This window comes from Liolophura sinensis, chromosome 10, assembly GCF_032854445.1.
Source record: "Liolophura sinensis isolate JHLJ2023 chromosome 10, CUHK_Ljap_v2, whole genome shotgun sequence".
Classification (NCBI taxonomy): Eukaryota; Metazoa; Mollusca; class Polyplacophora; order Chitonida; family Chitonidae; genus Liolophura; species Liolophura sinensis.
Window position 1 is genome coordinate 22,575,396 of NC_088304.1, and position 23,762 is coordinate 22,599,157.

The window sequence follows — 23,762 nt, forward strand, 5'->3', positions numbered from 1 at the left end:
GTTTTAAGATGTGCAGAAATCTTCAAGCATAAGTCCTAAAGCACTAAGCTGGTAACAGGTATGCACCTGTTTCCCTGGAGACTAACAGCATCTCGGAAAGGTTGTTTCTTGGGTACCTGATTTTTAAACTTGTTCGTCTTGCATTTGATGTGGTCAACAGTGCTAAAATGATTCTTATGTTTGAAAAAGTACTATTGTGACCCACTTCGTAAGTTTTAACAGGAGCTTCATTACTAATTTCTAATCTGGTTTTAAACATGTCCAAACATTTGTTTCCATTTTTGATGTTCTCACCACCATATCGGAAACCTCACCAGTCTCGTGTTTCGACCTTGCTCTTGCCACGATATGGCTGAAATACTGCCGATGTGGCGTTAAACCATAATTCATTACTAATTCTGAATGGATTTAAATATGTGCACGGACAAGGCTGATATTTTGTGAAAGATAACTATCTGCACGATTGTAAAATAGCAATATTCGACCTCTGGTATAGTCTCTTTAAAATATGTCCAACTCAGTGAATACAGTGTATAGCGTGTTGACATCTAGAGTGATCCATAAACCCATCCTTAAAACATTGAACAGTTTTTTTCAATCAAAAAAAAAAAAAAAAACCACACACACAAGGAAAGGTAGTTTTCAAAATGGCTGAAAAAAGAAAAAATGAACCACATGAATTTCAGCCTGAGATCAGCAGCCTTACATGGATACGTCCCTCAATCATGGTCTTTTTTTTTTTAAGGACAGGGTAGCAGCATTTATGTCGTGTTATGTAATCAATCATGGATTTTGTTGAAATGAAAAAACCATAAGAAAACAAAGGAGAAAAGAAAGCACTTGTATTAATTAAGATCCTTTGAATTTCATCGCACAAACCGAGCTAGCTTATCTGAGGCCTTAGAAAACCCTGACACTCTTGTCACGAAATCCTGACCAGTAGGCTGGCCTAGGCGAGGCCGGATCAATACTGTAAGCCATGGCAGTAGTGTTATAAACTTCAGCCATATGCATACGCATGCTTTGCGTAGGAGAGCTGATGTAGCACGTTGTGCAAGGTGCTTCTTTAAAAGGCGGCCATCCTGGACAGATGCTCCATTGGGCACACACACACACAAGCCTTCTGGTATCGTTTTCCAATCTGTCACCGCTATATTATTCGATCAATTTCAGGGCCTGATCGGTAAAACCAAATATTAACTATTTGAACAGCAGCCATTCAGACAAACACAAATCGCTCATTCCTCCCTTCCTCCTCCCCCAATCCCCCCCCACCTCCACACCCCCACTAGACCCTGATCTCAAACTCTTCCATCATCCTCATCGTCATCAGCACAATCAACATCAGCAACGGGATCAGGGTCTCAGAAACCAACAGCTTAACTTTATCCTTCCCAGGAATCATGTAAGCCTGTCTCTTGTGTCAGAAGAACACCATCAAAACCAGTTCAGCCTCATAACAGGATCACGCTAAAACAAACAGCTTATAATAGAACCTGGATTATTCAAATACTCTCACATGTGCTGGCCCTTCTTTATAGAAAGCACTGAAAAGCCAGACTCCATGGATCTCTTTCAAGACTCAAACACATTGCCACAAATTTGGGCTACCTACTGTATAGAGCGCTTATAATCAATCCTTGATTTTCATTAAATCCAGCAGAAAAGCTTCTCTGATTTTTAAAATCCTTATCAAAAAAAATAAATTAATGGGTAATTCATTCCTTCCTGTATATACAGTGACATACATTTGTAATTTAGGGCAAAAGGACACCTACAGTTTGGTAAGACCTTCTCAACACTACCCTTGATATTAAGTTTCTTGATTTTGACACTTCCTACATTTACCCTAATTCCTCAACCTTTTCGCATTTGAATTTTCTTCATCATTTCACCTGACCTATCAACCTATCAACCTACGTGTAAATGGATCTTGAGTTGAATTTCTCCAATTGCTGGTACACCACATAAGATCCTGAAAGATGTCTAAATGCTTGTATGGTAGTCCTTAATTTTTCACCAAACTTTTAGTGACCACTTTTTCCAACTGAATTTCAACTCCACAGACTGTTTTTCAAACATTCCCATGGTGGGATTCATACATGTATGGCATATAATCTGACTCAAATTTCTCAAAAATTTCCATACATTTCACAAGCATTCCCACAAGTTCATCAAAGCCTGCCATGACTGTGACAAGTTTCTCAAGCATTCCAATAAGTTTCTCAACTATTCCAACAAATTTCTCCAGCATTCCCAGAAGTTTCTTAAACCCTAACATAATTGTGATAAGTTTCTCAGGCATTCCCACAACTTTCTCAAGCATTCCCACAATGCTCTCAAACCCTACCATAATTGTGGACAGTTTCTCAAATATACCCACAAGCTCATCAAGCATTCGCTTGAGTTTTTCAATCCCTACCATAATTGTGGCAAGTTTCTCGATCACCATGAGTTTCAAGCCGGTTCATAAAAATATTTTCTAAACTTCTGCTCTTTCTTTATCACAACCGAATGACAGCATTCCTACATCTCCACATACAAGCATATTACCCTAACTCCTCAAACTTTTCGCATATTAAAGAGCAACTTTCAGTGCAATTTACCCTAATTATTTTTTCCAAACTTTTCCAAACACCTCTGCAGCCAGTATGAAACATTCTGAGAGAACTATGGGGTGTACAGAAATAATTTATGTTAATAATAATTTAATAATAACAGTTTTATGAAGCTTGCATTTTAAGTGACACAAACAAATCATTTTTCTGAAAAAATTTTCATAACAACTGTATGCAACTGTAAGTTCCGCTTAAAAAAAATACCGTTATGGCAGACAAGGTTGAAGATTTACAGGATGCACATTAATAATGTGATTTTGGAGACAAAACTATATTGAATGGATTGGCAATTTTCAGGGCCTCACAAAAAGTATTATTTCATCAATTTACACAGAAATATGCTTGACTGAACAGATGCAACCTTGCAGCAAACATTTGAAAAGGCTGAAGAATTACAGTAAGCAATGAGGTTATATTTTCCGCATACACACACCATGTAGACGTTCACATTCGTGTGAACCAATCTGCTTCCGTAATGACTGACCATGTCTAATCATCACTGTTTACAAATTGGTTTTATGTGCTTTAAAAGGCACACGTATGAAAAGAGCGCCGACAGCCTTGTTCATTACTGAAAGCTTTGGAATCGTCTAACAGTATAATGGCGAAGAATTGATTCAGGAACCAGTGAGGGCCAACATCCATGCCGCACACACAGCCAATGTGTCAAGGGCAAAGTGACCTTGAAGTCGTCTGGACAGTTGGAAAACTGCCTGATCAAAATCCAATAGTCTGCTATAAAGCCTGATACTTGTCCTGTGGGACAACCCTGCACTCTTAAGACACGATACCTTGATACCTTGACGTGCATGGCTTGTGCCAGAGAGAAAGGGTATCCATGCAGCTACATGTACAAAATACACTGAGATCACATAAGATACATTCAATCAAAAAGTCTTTACCGCTCACGTTCATTAATTTGATTGCAGTTTTATGACATACTCAAGGATGTTTCATGTATACAGGAACCAGGCATCGTCTGGAGGAAATCAGGAGGAAGTCAGGCAGCATCCAGTGGGCACCCACCATCATCCACAGGTTGCCAGCAAAACTTCCCATGTACATCTAGCGAGAGGAATCCAGGATGAGCAGGTGGGTGATAAGTGAGGATAGGATATCCAGCACATCTTCTCTAAATAATCTGTTCTGACTGCATTTAACACCATTCAGTATTCAAAAACAAAGTCCCTAAATGGTGTCTTTCTAAGTACAATTCATATCATACTTGAAACTGTCTTCACATATAAAAAATAGCAGGAAAAGATTCAGGGAATTTGAATTTTGGAAAGTGCAGTTAATGGAGCTGAATGACCCAAAAAATTTTTTTTATATTTTTACTGTATTTTTTTTTTATTTTGAGTAAAAAGCCAAGTAAATTTCATCAAACTTTTGATCATCAAAAACTTTTAAGCATCAAAGAGAAAGAAGAAAACTGAAAACACCTAATATGTGTATTATAAAGGGTAGGGCTAATGCAATATAAAATTTGAATCCCTGGAAATTTTATCACACTATTCTGAAACTTTAAAAATACAGCCCTGTGAGACTGGCCCTAAAATCTTTCAAAGTCACTTAATCAGTATACGGAAAGATTAAATCACAGGATGCCGGAATAACCAACAGTGAAAGAAGAGACAGAAGAAATGACGAGTACATTATGCACTTTCAAAAGACGTGACGATAATTACGATGACCCTAGAGAGACAATTAAATATCATCAGAAAGGCCCAAGTGTCACAGCTGAAGGGCAGTGCTTTTAATAACGCATATTTACAATTTAGGCTCAGAATATATATATGGTTTTCTGTACGTGTAGCAATAATGATGTGGTAATATCGAGTTGAAGTTAAGGACATCACTACCGTTACCACAACCAGCTGTGGAGTCCTAAAAAAATCCATGCAAAAGTACCATAAAAACGTATGGTTTTAGAAAGAAAAATAAAGAAAGATATGCAGGGAAAAAAAAAAAATTCATCCTTTATATTTCTTAATAGCCCCTCTATTTTATGCAAATTTTTCGTCTATTATCGGGAATATTCCAAAATTATGTGATCCATGAAAATACTGGGAACATGGGTCCAGGTTAGCTCCATTTATCTGATCGGACCCTCAATCCCAAGATGCTCAACTAAGTTGTTTTGACAGCTATCACCACTGTCGTCCCCACAGCAGTGTACCTAATTTTCAAACTGACCATTAAGGCCTTAGAAAAAGTGTAGCTTAAAGTGATTCTTACTCCCAGAGGAAAGTAGACAGCCTTTTTTATACATTAATATGTCAGTCCGAATCATATACTCCATTTTTAGTGAAAAAAAAAAAAAACAAAACAAAAAAACGACAGGCATTTCATGTATCCTTTAAGTGTGTTACTTTTGTCAACATAACCAGCTGTAGGGTTCTTCAGGTCTACTTCTGGAACGTTTTGCTGAGACCATTCTTCTTATGAAGTCAAGGCCTTATAAGCCATAGTGAGAGTAAATGTGTGTCGTAAGTAAAAACCATCAGTCAACGGAAGCTGGAAACAAACCACGAAGCGAAACACCAGTAAAAACTGACTGGACACTCTGACAGAAGCATGTGTTACCTAGAGGCATTAGGGGTTCTAGTTTATTACAGTGAGTGAGTTCTGGGGGTGGCAGAAAGAATGAACTGGTGGTGGCAGAAGGCAGAAGGAATGAAATGGGGGTGGCAAAAGGAATGAACTGGGTATTTCAAGCGTTATAAAAGATGCAGGTTGACGATAAGTTTACATGGATGGATATAAACTCTCATGTACAGGTTCTCAGTTAAACATGCAGAGTGCAAGGCACACATATATGTAGTTTTAATATGCGCACCCGAAATCAATATCTGAAGGCAATTCTTGCATGAACTGAGCAATGTGGTGAAAACCTTTCCTAAATGTTTATACGTGTGCTTCAGCCAGCATACATGTGTGGGAGGTAAAACATGTCAGCATTATTACCAATATACCTTTCAATATATGAACTGAGCAACGTGGTAAAAACCATTCCTGAATGTTTATACGTGTGCTCCAGCCAGCATACATGTGTGGGAGGTAAAACATGTCAGCATTATTACCAATATACCTTTCAATATATGAACTGAGCAACGTGGTAAAAACCATTCCTGAATGTTCATACGTGTGCTTCATCCAGCATACATGTGTGGGAGGTAAAACATGTCAGCATTATTACCAATACACCTTTCAATACATGAACTGAGCAACGTGGTAAAAAACCTTTCCTGAATGTTTATACGTGTGCTTCAGCCAGCATACATGTGTGGGAGGTAAAACATGTCAGCATTATTACCAATATACCTTTCAATATATGAACTGAGCAACGTGGTAAAAACCATTCCTGAATGTTCATACGTGTGCTTCATCCAGCATACATGTGTGGGAGGTAAAACATGTCAGCATTATTACCAATACACCTTTCAATACATGAACTGAGCACCGTGGTAAAAACCTTTCCTGAATGTTTATACGTGTGCTCCAGCCAGCATACATGTGTGGGAGGTAAAACATGTCAGCATTATTACCAATACACCTTTCAATACATGAAGTGATGAAAACCTTTCCTGAATGTTCATATGTGTGCTTCATCCAGCATACATGTGTGGGAGGTAAAACATGTCAGCATTATTACCAATACACCTTTCAATACATGAACTGAGCAACGTGGTAAAAACCTTTCCTGAATGTTTATACGTGTGCTTCAGCCAGCATACATGTGTGGGAGGTAAAACATGTCAGCATTATTACCAATACACCTTTCAATACATGAACTGAGCAACGTGGTAAAAACCTTTCCTGAATGTTTATACGTGTGCTCCAGCCAGCATACATGTGTGGGAGGTAAAACATGTCAGCATTATTACCAATATACCTTTCAATATATGAACTGAGCAACGTGGTAAAAACCATTCCTGAATGTTCATACGTGTGCTTCAGCCAGCATACATGTGTGGGAGGTAAAACATGTCAGCATTATTACCAATATACCTTTCAATATATGAACTGAGCAACGTGGTAAAAACCTTTCCTGAATGTTTATACGTGTGCTTCAGCCAGCATACATGTGTGGGAGGTAAAACATGTCAGCATTATTACCAATACACCTTTCAATACATGAAGTGATGAAAACCTTTCCTGAATGTTCATACGTGTGCTTCATCCAGCATACATGTGTGGGAGGTAAAACATGTCAGCATTATTACCAATACACCTTTCAATACATGAAGTGATGAAAACCATTCCTGAATGTTCATACGTGTGCTTCATCCAGCATACATGTGTGGGAGGTAAAACATGTCAGCATTATTACCAATACACCTTTCAATACATGAAGTGATGAAAACCATTCCTGAATGTTCATACGTGTGCTTCAGCCAGCATACATGTGTGGGAGGTAAAACATGTCAGCATTATTACCAATACACCTTTCAATACATGAAGTGAGCAACGTGATGAAAACCTTTCCTGAATGTTCATACGTGTGCTTCATCCAGCATACATGTGTGGGAGGTAAAACATGTCAGCATTATTACCAATACACCTTTCAATACATGAACTGAGCAATGTGGTGAAAACCTTTCCTGAATGTTCATATGTGTGCTTCAGCCAGCATACACATGTGGGAGGTAAAACATGTCAGCATTATTACCAATATACCTTTCAATACATGAACTTTGCCTCGATATGGCTGAAATATTGCCGATGTGGCGTTAAGCCATAATCATTTATTTATTTATTCAATACATGAAGTGAGTAACGTGGTTAAAACCTTTCCTGAATGTTTCAATACATCTCGCAATGTGCTGAATACAATTTTAATTTTGACCTCAAATGCAAAATCCGTGGGATGATCTGCCAGCAACCTGGGTTTCCTTCGGGTTCTGCCCAGTTTCCCCACACCATAATGCTGGGCACCATTGTATAAGTGAAATATTCTTGAGTATGGTGTAAAACACCAATCAAATAAATAAATCAAATGATAGACTGATGCATTGAACGGTCGTAAAATGTACAGGCTGATAAAGTATTAGATGTACACAAGTCCGTGCTGATGTAATGACAGCTAGCCATAAAGGAATGACTAGATAATCCCCCAGTAGATTAACAGGTTGTTAACTAGTAGTGTGCATAAACCTTAACACGCATTACACAGGTATTAGTCTCTCTGGCGGAATATTCCTGTTGAGTCCATGTGTGATATGAACCATAGTGCATCAGAACATATAAACTGAGGAAGCTGTTGGTCCTTGCTGCTCCTATCATCTTTTACTCAAAGCCTCTCCCACAACTCCCCTACCATCACCACCCCCTCCCACCCATTCACAACCCATTATTATCACCTCCTCCCATATTAATTGAACTATGAGCAAAGCTTAGGAGCTACATGTATATCCATATGCTAAGACTTGCAAATCTGAAGTCTGGCATACTGGAGTTGCAATCAAGCCTATTGATGGGTTGATGAGTTTACTGGGTGGAAAACAGAAATCAAACAAATTATTAATGAAATTGTTTGTTTGTTTGTTTTTTTTTTTTAATGCATGAATATCAACCTTCGTAATTTTATAATATTACTGGTGAACCAGAAAGATCTGGTTGTATCTTGTCTGTAGGTCAAAGTGAAATCTCAAATCACATTAAATTTGGTGTGTTAGGTCAGACATCACGCCCATACATATGTTGACACATCTATACCACGCAGTGATGAGGTCACAAAAAGTAAAAGTATAACCTGACTTCTCGTTACAATAAGTGAAGGCTTACCTTTACTTATTTATAGCCTCTGTATACCATGCAGTGAAATGAGCTCGCTAAAAGTGAAGGCTTACCGTTACTTATTTATAGCCTCTGTATACCATGCAGTGAAATGAGCTCGCTAAAAGTGAAGGCTTACCTTTACTTATTTATAGCCTCTGTATACCATGCAGTGAAATGAGCTCGCTAAAAGTGAAGGCTTACCTTTACTTATTTATAGCCTCTGTATACCATGCAGTGAAATGAGCTCGCTAAAAGTGAAGGCTTACCTTTACTTATTTATAGCCTCTGTATACCATACAGTGAAATGAGCTCACCAAAAGTGAAGGCATACCTTTAAGTCTCTGTATACCACAAAGCGATTGTGCATGTGCTCCAATCCTAACATGACTTCTGCTGCGTAGAACCGAACCTCTTTTTCTGAGAAGACGCCGTGTTGAGATAGATGGTAGTGGAGGTCTCCACCATTCATTAGATCTAGGATGAAGCACAGCTTCTCAGGTGTTTGAAATGCGTAGGTCATACACACAATAAATGGACTCCCCTCCTGAAACAGATAATGGAAGTTGTGATGATAATGAAACAACAACAACAACATACATACATACATCTCTCATGGCTTCAGCTCAACACCGAAACTGATTTATCTTCTTGGGAGTTCCATTTTGGGACCAGGTTACAAATACTGGCTCATTTACAAATCAAGCACATGCAAACCAACAACAATGTTGAATTTTTACATACTTATTATGTATTTTAATAACATAAAAAATAATGACACAATCTTTTCATCAGTAAATTTCCTAGCAACGATAGTAGGAAAGTCTAACAGAGACTGTTGATTACATCTAGTAGATAATGATTTCCTGTGTTGATAAACAGAGACCAGCAAAAACACCGGCTCAAGCGAGACTCGCACTCATGACTTAGGGTGTCGAGCCAGATGGGAATGGCTTGTTTGTTAGAGTGAGTGAGTGAGTGAGTGCTTGGGGTTTAACGTCATGATCAACAATTTTTCAGTCATATGACGAGAAAGGAATCCTTAGAGTGCATGTAATGTACCTCCTTGTTGCAGGACGGATTTCCACCACTCTTTTATCTAGTGCTGCTTTACTGAGACGACTTACCGAAGGCAAGTCAGCCGCCCCGCTCCAGCCATTATACTTAAACGGGTCAAGCAGTCATTGCACTATCCCCTTCACGCTGAACGCCAAGCAAGGAACTTACAACTTCCTCTTTTAATTTATGTAATTTAAAAAGACCTATAAATTTACAATTCTGTTTGCTGCCAAAAACACAGTTTTTTTTTCTCTGGCAGGTCAAGGCAAACATTACAAAACAATGCAACAACAACATGTATTATCTATATGGGAAAAACAATTATTGATATTATTGCTGTTTATAAATATTCTACTCTGGAAACGATGTATTAAAAAAAGAACGCTCAAATTTTTTTTTTACCCTGTAGGAATCAATCACGATAAAGTAAAGTTGTAAAAATGAAAATAAAATTGAAAATCAAGGGCACTATAGAGCTTGTAAGTTTCTGAACCAGTTCACAATAAATCTTGTCTGCCAATCAAGGTTTGTTCCCCATCTGGCTGTCTAACTGGCCTCTCTGTGCACGGGCGGGCAATCTATTAAGCTGACAATTAACTGTTGGTGTGTGTGATGTGTCAGTCAACACTGGCCGTAAATCACAGTTACAAGCTGTTCCCAACTGTATTGGCTTCTGTGTTCACACAGAACGTTGTTAATAATATAAATTGGGCACATGACAGTAGGGATTTTAACTGGTCAATACAGTAATGATAGGGACATCAATAACCATAAAAAATGCAGAAAAAACAATTATTTACTTTGGGAGAAAAATGAATTTAAATAAGTAGGTCAGTCATTATTTAAAACTTAATTCCAGAAACTGTACAACAGGCCTTTTTTATTGATATGTATGACTGAATTTAATCAGTCCAAAAATCCTTGTGCATTTGGATCCATACTAGATAAATGGGAGAATTAATCAAAGGTACATGTACATGTAGCCTCTCCTGTTGAGCTTTACACCCAACAAGGAACTTTTAGGGATGGCCTAAATGAGTGGGAAAGCTGGATAAACCAAAGTACACGTAACCACTTCCATTGAGCTTCATGCCAAACAAGGAATTTTTAGGGATGGCCTGAATGAGTGGGAAAGCTGGATAAACCCAAGTACACGTAACCGCTTCCATTGAGCTTCATGCCAAACAAGGAATTTTTAGGGATGGCCTGAACGAGTGGGAAAGCTGGATAAAGCAAAGTATATGTAGCCTCTTCCATTGAGCTTTATGCCCAACAAGGAACTTTTAGGGATGGCCTAAATGAGTGGGGATGCTGGATAAACCAAAGTACACGTAACCGCTTCCACTGAGCTTCATGCCAAACAAGGAATTTTTAGGGAAGGCCTAAATGAGTGGGAATGCCGGATAAACCAAAGTACACGTAACCGCTTCCATTGAGCTTCATGCCAAACAAGGAATTTTTAGGGATGGCCTGAACGAGTGGGAAAGCTGGATAAACCGAAGTACATGTAGCCTCCTCCATTGAGCTTTATGCCCAACAAGGAAATTTTAGGGATGGCCTGAATGAGTGGGACAGCTGGATAAACTAAAGTACACGTAACCGCTTCCATTGAACTTCATGCAAAAAAACAAGGAATTTTTAGGCATGGCCTGAATGGGTGGGACAGCTGGATAAACCAAAGTACACGTAACCGCTTCCATTGAGCTTCATGCCAAACAAGGAATTTTTAGGGATGGCCTGAATGAGTGGGGAAAGCTGGATAAACCAAAGTACACATAACCGCTTCCATTGAGCTTCATGCCAAACAAGGAACTTTTAAGAATGGCCCTGAATGAGGGAAAAGCTGGATTAAAACAAACGCACACTTAGCTTCTTCCATTGAGCTTCATGCCCAACAAGGAATTTTTAAGGATGGCCTGAATGAGGGGAAAAAGCTTGATAAAGCAAAGTACATGTAGCCTCTTCTGCTGAGCTTTATGCCCAACAAGGAATTTTTAGGGATGGCCTGGATGAGTGGGACAGCTGGATAAACTAAAGTACACATAACTGCTTCCATTGAGCTTCATGCCAAACAAGGAATTTTTAGGGATGGCCTGAATGAAGGAAAAAGCTGGATAAACCAAAGTATATGTAGTCTCTTCCACTGAGCTTTATGGCCAACAAGGAACTTTTAAGAATGGCCTGAATGAGGGAAAAGCTGGATTAAAACAAATGCACACTTAGCTTCTTCCATTGAGCTTAATGCCCAACAAGGAATTTTTAAGGATGGCCTGAATGAGGGGAAAAAGCTTGATAAAGCAAAGTACATGTAGCCTCTTCTGCTGAGCTTTATGCCCAACAAGGAATTTTTAGGGATGGCCTGAATGAGTGGGACAGCTGGATAAACTTAAGTACACGTAACCGCTTCCATTGAGCTTCATGCCAAACAAGGAATTTTTAGGGATGGCCTGAATGAGGGAAAAAGCTGGATAAACCAAAGTATATGTAGTCTCTTCCACTGAGCTTTATGGCCAACAAGGAACTTTTAAGGATGGCCTGAATGAGGGAAAAGCTGGATTAAAACAAATGCACACTTAGCTTCTTCCATTGAGCTTCATGCCAAACAAGGAATTTTTAAGGATGGCCTGAATGAGGGGAAAAAGCTGGATAAAGCAAACTACATGTAGCCTCTTCCATTGAGCTTTATGCCCAACAAGGAACTTTTAAGGATTGCCTGAATGAGGGAAAAGCTGGATTAAAACAAACGCACACTTAGCTTCTTCCATTGAGCTTAATGCCAACAAGCAATTTTTAAGGATGGCCCTGAATGAGGGAAAAGCTGGATTAAAACAAATGCACATGTACATGTGGCCTCTTCCATTGAGCTTCATGCTAACAAGGAATTTTTAGGGATGGCCTGAATGAGTAGGAAACATTCACCTGGTACATGTATTACTTTACTTTTTTGCTGAATGGGTTTCATGGCACACCCAAACAAAATTTCTGGTTCAAATGTGAGACAGAAGTTCTGTTATTGAGAGGGGCAAAATTCGTTAGACCTTCCTGAAAATCACCCCCAATCACAGTGTACCAGATAATCTTCTTGACCAAAGTGGCAGTTGAACCATTCGGAACCGTCCGCAGATCACTGATGTCACTGGTCAACAGTCTGTCATTCAAGCCAGTCATGCCTTACAAGAATTGAATGACCAATTGCTGCAGTACATGTATGTGTAAATTTATTTACTTGATTGGTGTTTATGCCGTACTCAAGAATATTTCACTTATACCATTGCAGCCAGCATTATGTGGAAGGAACCCACAACCTTTTGCAGGTTGCTGGCCAAGTAAGGCCGATGTGTGTAAATTTAATTTATCTGAAAGTATAAGTGAGTGAGTGCTTAGGGTTTAACGATATATCGTTACGAGTATATCCTTACATTCTGACCTCATGTTATTCTCACCTCCATCAGTGATGGATCTAGGCCCTTTGTCCTATTCTTGGAATAGTCCTTATTGAATTTTTTGAAATATTTTTCGCCCAGTGCAGCGAGGTAAAACGGGCCAAAATAGTCAAGGGTTCTGAAGCCACAGATTTTGTGCATGCTTTCTGTGCATGTATCATAGTCGATGTTTGTATAAAATGTATATCACTGACATCTGAATTTAGCAGAGACTTGGATCAAACAATAGATTTAATATACATTTAAGTATTTATAAATAGATTTATTTTTCTTTCAGAAAATGCAAATTTTGAAAGTCATTAGAAAATTAGAAAAATTAAAGGTTGCCAAGTTTATTTGAAAGAGTCCATCTGACGGGCACAATGAGACCCTGTTTCCATCCTTATCCATGTACAGGTTTCACTGTACCAAATTGACAGCTGACAGACAATTATAGGATGCAAGAGTGTTTAGAAAGTAGACAAGGAAGAAAGAATAAACTTCTGTAGTCTGTGTGTGTGACCTTTAAACAAGAATCTTGAAACTTAACTTTTGAGAGGAAAGAGAAAAAAAAAAAAAAAAAAAAAAACAGCCCGCACCCTTAAACCACTGGACAATCAATTGTTAAACTAATTCCAAGGTCAAGAAAATCTTTCAGCTAGAAATCAATTTGATTGTGGTGTCAATAGCAAAGCAGTTTATACAGTATGGCTTTCAGTGTAAAGTCCACCTCCTTATGGCAGCACATAAAGAACCAATCTAACAAAGCCATACTCTGCCAGCCGTGTTCGGTTCCAGCCAAGCAAGCGCCAGTCGCAGCTTTTGGGCGACTCATGACTTCTGCCAATGGACTCTTGGAGGAAATGCTCATAAACTTGTGTATACATCTTCCTTACTTCTTTTCACCATCACCCACTCAATGCCATGTGACTTGGTCAATTTTACAGTCCAAAAAAAAACAAGAAAAAAAATAAAGATTGCCTTCATTCTCATAAGAACAACCAATTCCAAGGGATCCACCTCTCAGAACTAAAATGGATTTTTCTTTTCAATGAAAAATTATGATGACGGAGACATATCTTAATGTAAACTGGTTTTGAATGAAAAGCCCTCTGAAGACACTGCTCACATATCAAGCAATAAAAGAACAATTCCGTAATGTGGAGGCAGTCATCTAGTTTTCTTTGAGTACCACAAATCAGTGTCCTGTGTAGATGTCTACTGATGTGGCACATGAGCTATCAATAAGCCTGGAAGACTAAAACAGGAGTGAATCAATACTAAAAGTACAGAGAACACGAAGCCAGACTACTAGAGCATCACTTACACCGTGTTTTCTGATCTACATCCATCTTCTCAGCCTTTGAACTAGAGGCGGACAAAAGCAGAAAGCCTTAAAACCGACTGTCCTCTACCACCACTCCCCTCCCCACTTCCTCTAGTAATCAGAAATCCATGGAAGCACAGTCTTTTTACACTGAGCGTGTTTATATTATGGGGTAAAGGTTTTCACTTGACAGGTCTAGCTGGCACAAAGGACAGAGTGTACAATGCCTGCCTTATACCACACCATTATTAATAGTTATCACCTAGGAGAGTAGGAACAAAAGTTCACCATCAACTTATATGCCTACCAAAACTCGACTGTTAGTCCAAGACGGCTATGGTTATACATGAATTACCTCGACAGGCCCTCAGAAAGGCACCCAGCTGCACCAAGTATGGGGTCACTCTTAATGCGTATGGCAAACATAATTAATGGAAGTCAAATAAACACTCATTCAGCATCATACAAGTACGGTACACACACCTGTAGGACATTTAGCACTGTTGTGTCCAGGCAGGCTTAATTCTCTAATACATGAAAATCTGATTACTGTTTTATGCCGTACTTGTGTATATTTCACTTATACTTATGACGGTCAGCATTATGGCGGGAGGAAACCGCATTGAATGCACTGAATGTGAGGGGAGCCCACAACCATCTAAAGGCTGCTGGCAGACTTTCCCACCTACATCACGCCCCTTATTTCATGGTACCACTTCCCACAGTACCACTTCCCACAGTACCACTTCCCATGGTACCACTTCCCACGGTACCACTTCCCACGGTACCACTTCCCACTTCCCATGGTACCACTTCCCACGGTACCACTTCCCATGGTACCACTTCCCACGGTACCACTTCCCATGGTACCACTTCCCACAGTACCACTTCCCATGGTACCACTTCCCACGGTACCACTTCCCATGGTACCACTTCCCAAGGCATCACAAATGATATGATCCAGTTTTACTTTTTGCCCTTTCAGGATTTTTCCTAAAACATTTTACACCAGTAAGCACCTCTGCCATCATCTGACAAAAACGAGCCATCTGACAACAAAACATTTTTTATCACCCTTTCCTATAAAAAAAATGACATCACTGTTGTATTGTTTACTGGGGTTCACAAGACAAAATATCTGTCTCACATCATTAGGGGTTCACAAATATGTGTTTTCTCATGTATGATCTATTTGTCGTTTGCTTTCTTTTTCCAAGAAAGAGCAGAATTTGTGTTGACCATCCAGAAGTTTTTAATGTCTCGGGTATTATCAATTATCGCCTTTGAATCCCTGAGGAGCCATAATCTGCCAGCACAAGAGAACACCCACATTTTTAGAACACCACAAGGATTAGCAGACACATATTCAGGTAGAATGTCAAGGCTCAAGGTCGTTTGAGGGGTCAGGTACAAGAGCGCTTCATCAGGAAATCCCTAGGGTAGTGGCAACAATCCACTCTGGGTGTTAAAGTTTTAATGTTTTGTATGTAAAGGTCAGGCATTAAAATGTCCAGCCAATGTTCACATGGCAGATAGAGTTTGGTTATAAAAGGTAAAGGGACACTATAAAGATCACCCATACAAGAATCAATAATTTCTATTCACCTACATGTACAAACAGACAGTTTGTCCTCGAGTGAAGGCACTTTGGTTTGCACACATGTACACGTATGAATGAGGCTTCCAACATTGTACTGCTGACGTCACCACCAGTTTGATTTCTCTTCAGACCGTTTAATGCCTTACTAACTTTTGTGATGTAAGATAATTTAAATCAAAATTATGCATACATTTAATATCATAGTTTAAAGTGGATAAAATTCCATTTAAACCTAAATTCATTTCTATATTAAATCTGATATTTTTAAACTCTTTCATATGTATACATATGTAAATGTACATCGCACATATTCACATGTCTGCCATCCTTTGAAGATATACATCTATACTATCAGATGCTGGCAATGTTTTACAAGTATACACATTTCTTTTTCAGGCATATGAATGTTTTGTATAATTGGCAGGTGTGTCTTCTGAACGATTCGTGCAAACTGATAACTGTAACGGTCTTTCACTTCCTGTTTGTTTACCCACCTCACACAATGAAGAGTTACAAAATACACCTAGCAACATGGGATTACGCGGGAGGATGACGTCCGCGCAAAGTGATGAGAGCGCTCAGATGTATGTACTTGGGTGCACGAAAGTAAATGTTGTCAAGTCACGTCAAGTGTTCATGTTCAGTGATTAGGAGAAGTAACACAAACCAGTATGATATGTTTCTTCATCAAGATGCCGTACCGAAAGCGATATGTACCTACATGAGGACAAGACATCCAACAATGCAATTCCGCAATAATCATAATCACCAAACCAAACTCACACCATGCATAAAGACAAACACCAATTGACAAATACGTTCTTAAACAGATACCAAACAACACATACCTGTATATTATCAACAGACAGCAAGTATACTGTCATACAAGCACTTACCCCTGTACTAACAAGAGAAAGCATTATTCTCTCATTTAAAGCTAATGTTTCTCCGCCCCTCATTTTGATTCTTTTCTTATCCAGACATTTCATTGCATACCTGGAACAAGTCAGAAACCAATACAGTACATTACAGGACCTGTAAGTTTTGCATATATACATCAATCGTATATTTATTACACAACTTCCTAGCTGATTAAATCCAGAATATTTCAATCATATTTCAATCAACAGGCCAGTCAGGTTTGAGGATGAAGGGAGTGGGTAAAGTTGGCCTGGAGCAAACTGCAGGCACTTGCCAAGAGCCCCACAACCTTGCCCAGCACCTGACTAGTTTTGTTATTTTGTTTGATTGGAGGTCATCACTATTTAACAATATTTTGGTCTCCTTATTTCACGTTGGACCCAGTCCCGACATTCTTACAGCGCTGCCTCACTCAAACCCTATGCCAAAGACACCAAACATGTCATCCCACATAATCTCATTATACAGACACCAGATTGACCAGCACTTGGTCTATACTTCTTATGATAAGCACTTGTGACACAGTACCCTTACTCCTCAACCATTAGTAATGGTAATTTATTCACGTTTCATTATTTGATTTGGGGGATAAGACTACATCAATTGGGTTGGTCAGATTCAGCGCTTCACAAAACAATGCTCCCAGAATTTATTTATTTGATTGGTGTTTTACGTCATACTCAAGAATATTTCACTAATACGACAGCGGCCAGCATTATGGTGGGAGGAAACCTTGCAGAGCACCGGAGCAAACCCACGACTATCCGCAGGTTGTTGACAGACCTTCCCACTTACGGCAATGCTCCGAGAACATGCTTTAACAAAAGTCACTGGTTTCTCAGCGTTATGCATAACTTGACACCGGATTGAACCACCATCTACCCCTAACATAGCAGTGGCTTCATTTACATGTACTATACCATCATGACCATTGCGACAACTACGTTTTCATAGGCATGCAACCTTATGTGATCGCTGGTGAGGGGGCTATTAGTCTTTGTCTAGAACGGAGCTTTAGCGGAGTAAGCTAGCAATGCCCGTCATAAGGAAAGAAAGTCCTATACAGCTTGAATCCATCTTGCCATTGTGTGGGAACCTCCATTTTTTCCCCATTTCAGGAGCTCGGAGTTCAGGTTTAAAACAAAACCTAGGTGTGCTGGTAAGACAGTCACCTGACAAACTCAAAGAGTCTGGGGAGAATGAACGGTTTGTCTTCTGTAAAATATCAAGGCCTTGCTACGATGTCGAAATTAAACAAAAGTGAGGTAATTTTGAAATTTCGTATCTGTACACCTATACAGCAGTTAATGCACATATTAACACTATCCAATACTTTTTGCATGGAGACAGAAAGGGTAATCTTTAATTGAATTAATACTTAAGTCACCTGATATTCTTGAGGGAAAGATGAGGCTATTTCAAAATGGCCTAAAATTTCCACCACGACTAACTTCCAAAACTTGACTGATCCTGAGAGTTTAATTGATCTTTAAACGAAAAAGTTGATCTTTAAATGGAAAAGTGTTTAGAGGTTTGTATAAAAGGCTGGATGATATAGTAGTTGAAAAATGTCAATTTCAGCACCAAAGTAAAATTCGATTTTTTACATGTACACCTGATTCTATAAATGCAATTTTGGGGGGCAAAGAAGACTTACATTTTGCCTGTGTCAGCTTTCCTGCAGCCATACACTTCACCAAATCCTCCCCTCCCTATGATTCTATGTACACTGAAATCATTCATGGATAGCTGCAAAAGAAAAAAAAAAAAAGGACAGAGTAAATTTGTTCATTTATTAATTTACACCATGTTTCACTTATACGCCGGCGGCCAGCATTTTAGTAGGAGGAAACCAGGGAGAGTTCAGGGGAAACCTGTAACGATCCGCAGGATGCTGGAAGACCTTACCACATGTTACCCGAAAAGAAGCCAGCATAGGCTGAACTTAAACTCACAGCTATCCCATTGGTAAGAGGCTCCTGAGTAATTGTGCTGCTCTAGTATGCTAACCACTAGGCCACGGAGGTCTGCTAACAAAGTAAATAGAAAATATGGTCACAGGATGACTTGAGGTGTTCATTTATTTATTTCTTTGATAGATGCCTTATACCTCAGGGTGGTATAATTCCAGGGCACGTCCCTGGGGATACCACTGCATCATGTCAGATACATTTGTTAGCTGACATGTACATTTACCTGACAAACCATATGACATAAAGCTGGAGCTGAAACAGCGAAATTCAAGATTGGAGTAATGCAACCACCTCCGTCAGGGTTTAGTTGTTTGAACTGAGCTAGTGCACACATGCTACATACAGACGACACAAACCTTAATTCTTTAACCTTTTCAACCACCTCTACAACCAATATCTTGAAATATTCTATAAGAGAAATATGGGGCGTAGAGAACTAATTTCAGCATCTTTTCGATAATAATTCTATGCATAAATTCCACTTTTAAAAACTGCTTTAGGGGTCGAAAATGTTGAAGATTTACAGTAGCCAGCACATATTTTACCAGTTCAACATTCGCGTCTAACACTGAGGAAGTACCAATCTAGTTATTGTTCAAAAGCAGACATTTTCTTTACAAACATACACGTAGTGTCTTTACAACACTTCTTTCCATCTAAATGTTAGTTTACTTATTTGATTGGTCTTTTACGCCGTACTCAAGAATATTTCCCTTATACGATGGCGATCAACATTATGCTGGGAGAAAACAGGGCAGACCTTCCCACGTACAGCCGGAGATGTCTAAATGTTAGAGAAAATAACATGACAGTATATATTGTCATGAAACTGCCATCAATTTCCCAGATGAACATATTATTATCAAATATCTGGTTGGAAAGACGAAACATGCAGCTTCCATAAATCATACTTGCTGACTTAAAGAAAAAAAAAATCCATAAACATTCAACAACAAAAACAAATATCTAATTCCAAATGAAGATATTTCATGACTTGTAAGTCGTGTCAGATGACAAATATATTTCCATTATTCCTTTCGCGAAATATTCCAACAGATAGATCAGACATGAAAAAAGAAAAGAAAGAAGCAACTAAATTAGTCTTGGAGACCGATTGGATATTGGCGATTTGATCAGGCGTTATTGATTAGTCGTCATTGGGTGCAGAGTAAAGCAGTTCAGTGTCTGGAGCCGGTGACTTGCCAAAAGCCGGCGTACAAAAGACCACATAAATGGCCACCCTATAATAAGGTTATGGGATTTCCATGGTCACTAAAGCCATATTGCTTTTGCTGTAGTTTACTCCAAATAATCTGCACTGTAATGAAATAATGCAGGCCAGTTTCCGGGTGGCGGTTTAACAATGTAACATGTCAGTGTGAGATCTAGATTGCCGAGCGGCTGCCGCAGAAAAAAAAAACCTCATTCATCAATAATCCGATTATGATTGATCTGCCGTTGAACAAACCGAGCCTGGCGGGCACTGCTGGTAGCCTACAGAATCAGCCTTTGGTAGACGCCTGGTGAGAACCGATCGAGCTAGGCTCAGACAAAATATGGCCTGCTTGGAGACAAGATGGCACAAAACTGGGAGAGAATTGACAGAACCATTCAATACAACCCACTTCTAACTTCATGCTATTCGTCTGCGGACGTCCATGTCTGTATTTTCCTGAGGAAGTCAGGACATGTGGTCTCATCTCTTCAGATATGTGTAGCAGCCTCAGCAGTACAATTATTCGACATAGCATGATCATACAGGTACAGGCAGAATACATAATAATGCCTTGATCTTTGGCAAGTAGGGGGTAAAAGTCAGTAGGCTTTCCTACTTTTTTTTGTCTTCCCTGATTATGACTGGAGTTCCATACGGGTTCCTCCCAACATAAACGCTGGTCGCCATCACACATGTATCAGTGAAATTGTTCTTCATTACAGGGTAAAATTCCCATGAAGTATATGTTTTGCACGGGCACAAAAGTTTGTTTTCTGACCTTTAATCTGGTCTGTTCATCGTGTTCATAAACTTTAAATGGAGAAAATGAGCAAATCTCAAAACAAATCAGACCATTTTAGAACCAGATTCCTTGTAAACTAATTCCTCCACCTTTCGCATATGAAAGATCAACTTTCAGTGCAATTGGTGCACATTTATAATTAGATTTTGGAGACAAAACTTCATTGCTTGGATTGGCCACTTTCAGGGCTTCAGAAAAAGTATATTTTTTTTCAGTCTACACAGAATATTGCCTTCAGTATATGTTTGAATAAACAACTTGCAAACATGCGAAAAGGTTGAAGAATTACAGTAACACTTCAGGAAAATGCATCTATATGTATGCACCCTATTTCTTCAAAATTCCCACATACATTCATTTACCTAGTGTCTCTTCAACCATATTTTCTGTTGCAAAAAAAAAAAAAAATCAAATTTTTTGTGGTGCTACGATGATGCCAAAACCCATCAAACATATATTATCACCATAATCAAAGTATTGATTCAATGTTATTGAAAAATGTGACAAGGCTGAAGAAAAAGGGTACATTTACTATAACTGAATAGCTATACTTGTACATGTCACAGGTAGTCCTTACTTGAATATTGAGCTCTAGATTCTTCCACTGACAAAACCTGGTATACTTCTCACTGAAAAAAAAATCAAGAGAAAACATTCAATGAAATGAAATATTCAAAACCAAATAACCCGACAGCAAGACAATCAATCATATTCTTCAAATTTTATAGGACTCGAGTAATGGCTTCACTTGTGTTTTATTAGAATATTGATTTTATCTGCCTTATTGGTGTTTTACGTCATACTCAAGAATATTTCACTTGTACGTCGGCAACCAGCATTATTGTGGGAGGAAACCGGGCAGAGCCTAGCAGAAACTCACGAACATCAGCTAGCTGCTGACAGACCTTCTCACATACAGCTGGAGAGGAAGCCAGCAACAGTATTAGAATATCGAATGAATTGACTCTGAGGCAGTGTTTGGGGTAACTATGTCATAAATGTATTAAACATGGCATCAAAATCCTGCTCTTATGATCTAGTGATTGGGCTGTAACACAGGCACCTTGCTTCCAAATTCTGAAACTGGCATAAAAGAATTCCGCTCAACTCAAACTTGAAGCTCCCAACCCAACAAACTTGAGCTTTTAACACCAGCCAACCAGCCAGACTTCACAAACCTATACACTGCATTTTGCTGTGCCAATTCAACCAAAAAGTAGTAGAAACATGGAAACAGTTGCAAAATACTACAACAGAAAACAGGCAATAATTTTCAAAACAATTTTCTACCAAAATTTTGCCTGTGGGCATATTGGGAAGAACTCGCTCACCTAAAACTAACCTATTTTCTTTATTTGTTTGTTTTCATGTTTAAAAATAAGTAGCAGGAAATATTTAAGTCCCTCACGAGAGGGAAAGGTTTCATTCTAGACAATTTGGAATTCTCAAATCAGTAACCCTGACTGCCTTCATACATGTACAAAGTGAAAATTAATTGAGTATGACATTGTACTTCAGAACCAATCAAATACATAATTCCATATACAGAATACTCATGCAGGTGCAGGATATGACATTAGCACTAATTGGGCCTCCACAAACTGGCTCTGCTTTACTCAATCTGCCCTAACGGCTTTAAATCACCAGTCATGCTAGTGCACCTCCTAAACGTGGTTCATGGACTTGAATCGCAGACAGTGATCTTTTATCAACTAGCATGAATAAACATACATGAACACAACTAGGCCAAGTAGTTCTATGAAGTAAGTCTTTATCACACATCCATGTCTTAAAGGATGATTTTTATTGTTGGCAAGGGCAACGAGTATTACAGACAAAACAGAAATTGTATTTTCTCCCGCGCCCAATAAATACTTTATCCGTCCATCAGCAGAATGAGGCATACAGGGCTATGAACCAAGGTGGGGTGTCACTCCAGGCGTTCACAGCACAGAAGAAATGACTGATTCTATTGGCAAGAACAAGTGCTTTGTGAGCCAAATGCCGGCTTTATACACTTTATTCAATCAAATCCTTCACAAACTTATCACCCCCAAACCCTCTCCAGTGCCACTGATTTAGTTTCTCACTGAATGATCAGATTATTACCATGGCAACCACAGCCATTGGTTACCGTTGCCGTGGTCCCCAGATAGCTCCGCTTTTGTCAATAGCCATTTAAAATGTTTATACTGTCCTCTAGACTATCACAAATAATTAATACGCATAATTCCATAGCACTTGCTAAAATGAACCAATCAGTTGCCATCAATATCACGGCTGCTGGATAACCACTATGTCCCATGGAGTTCGGTGAAAAATCAGAGCCGAAAGTCTCCAGAGAGGTTATCGTGCCACTGATATGCCTTGAGGGAGGCCAGGGCCAATGCGCCATCATAATCAAAATGCATGGCTAAATTCCTACAGCACAACAATATAAAATCTGTAATAGCATCTTGCTAATAAAGCCTGAGCCCATTGGGAGCGTACAGCCTGCCTCACTCCATACAACCAACTGCAACCTGCTTCAGGCTGTGATGATCCATATCATTGTACAGAATACGTTATGTGACCGACATAAATATATTTAAGCCCGATGTAAACTACGTTAAATGATTTAAAATTCTGCCCGTGACTCGCTTGCACATTTCGCTCGATTCTGTGAGTTCTGTTGATCTTATTTCAAAGTTGTTTAAAGGTTTATTGGGAAGTTAGGATGATTTTCTTACATTTTTTTTAAATGTCGCCATGTATCTGTAATCCTGACAGGCAATGCATGTGCTCACAAAGTGGATGACATATTTGTGCCACTGGTGGTTTCAATGCCCGAGGCCCCGATTCACAGTGGTTTACATGCATATAATTACCATGGCAACGTAATGCTGAGAATACTTCCCTATGGTGGGTCATTCATTTATCCATGTACGCACAGTGCAAGAGTACAGAGTGCTAGAGGCAAACTGTGAAATCAGAGATCCATATATTTCTGATACTCGACATTCACACCGATCGGAAACCCATCGGGGGTAGAAAGTACAGTGCCTTT

General features: G+C 39.1%; 1 protein-coding gene across 1 annotated transcript in view; it reads right to left on the reverse strand.

Moving 5' to 3' along the window:
- LOC135476243 (G protein-coupled receptor kinase 3-like) overlaps positions 1–23,762 on the reverse strand; it is a 95,744-nt gene that overhangs the window by 19,526 nt on the left and 52,456 nt on the right. The window contains exons 7-10 of the mRNA XM_064756194.1: positions 21,294–21,345; positions 18,383–18,474; positions 16,701–16,800; positions 8,731–8,943 (exon numbers count right to left, since the gene is read on the reverse strand). Of these exons, the coding sequence (XP_064612264.1) occupies positions 8,731–8,943; positions 16,701–16,800; positions 18,383–18,474; positions 21,294–21,345 (457 nt within the window). The remainder of the gene's footprint in view (positions 1–8,730; positions 8,944–16,700; positions 16,801–18,382; positions 18,475–21,293; positions 21,346–23,762) is intronic.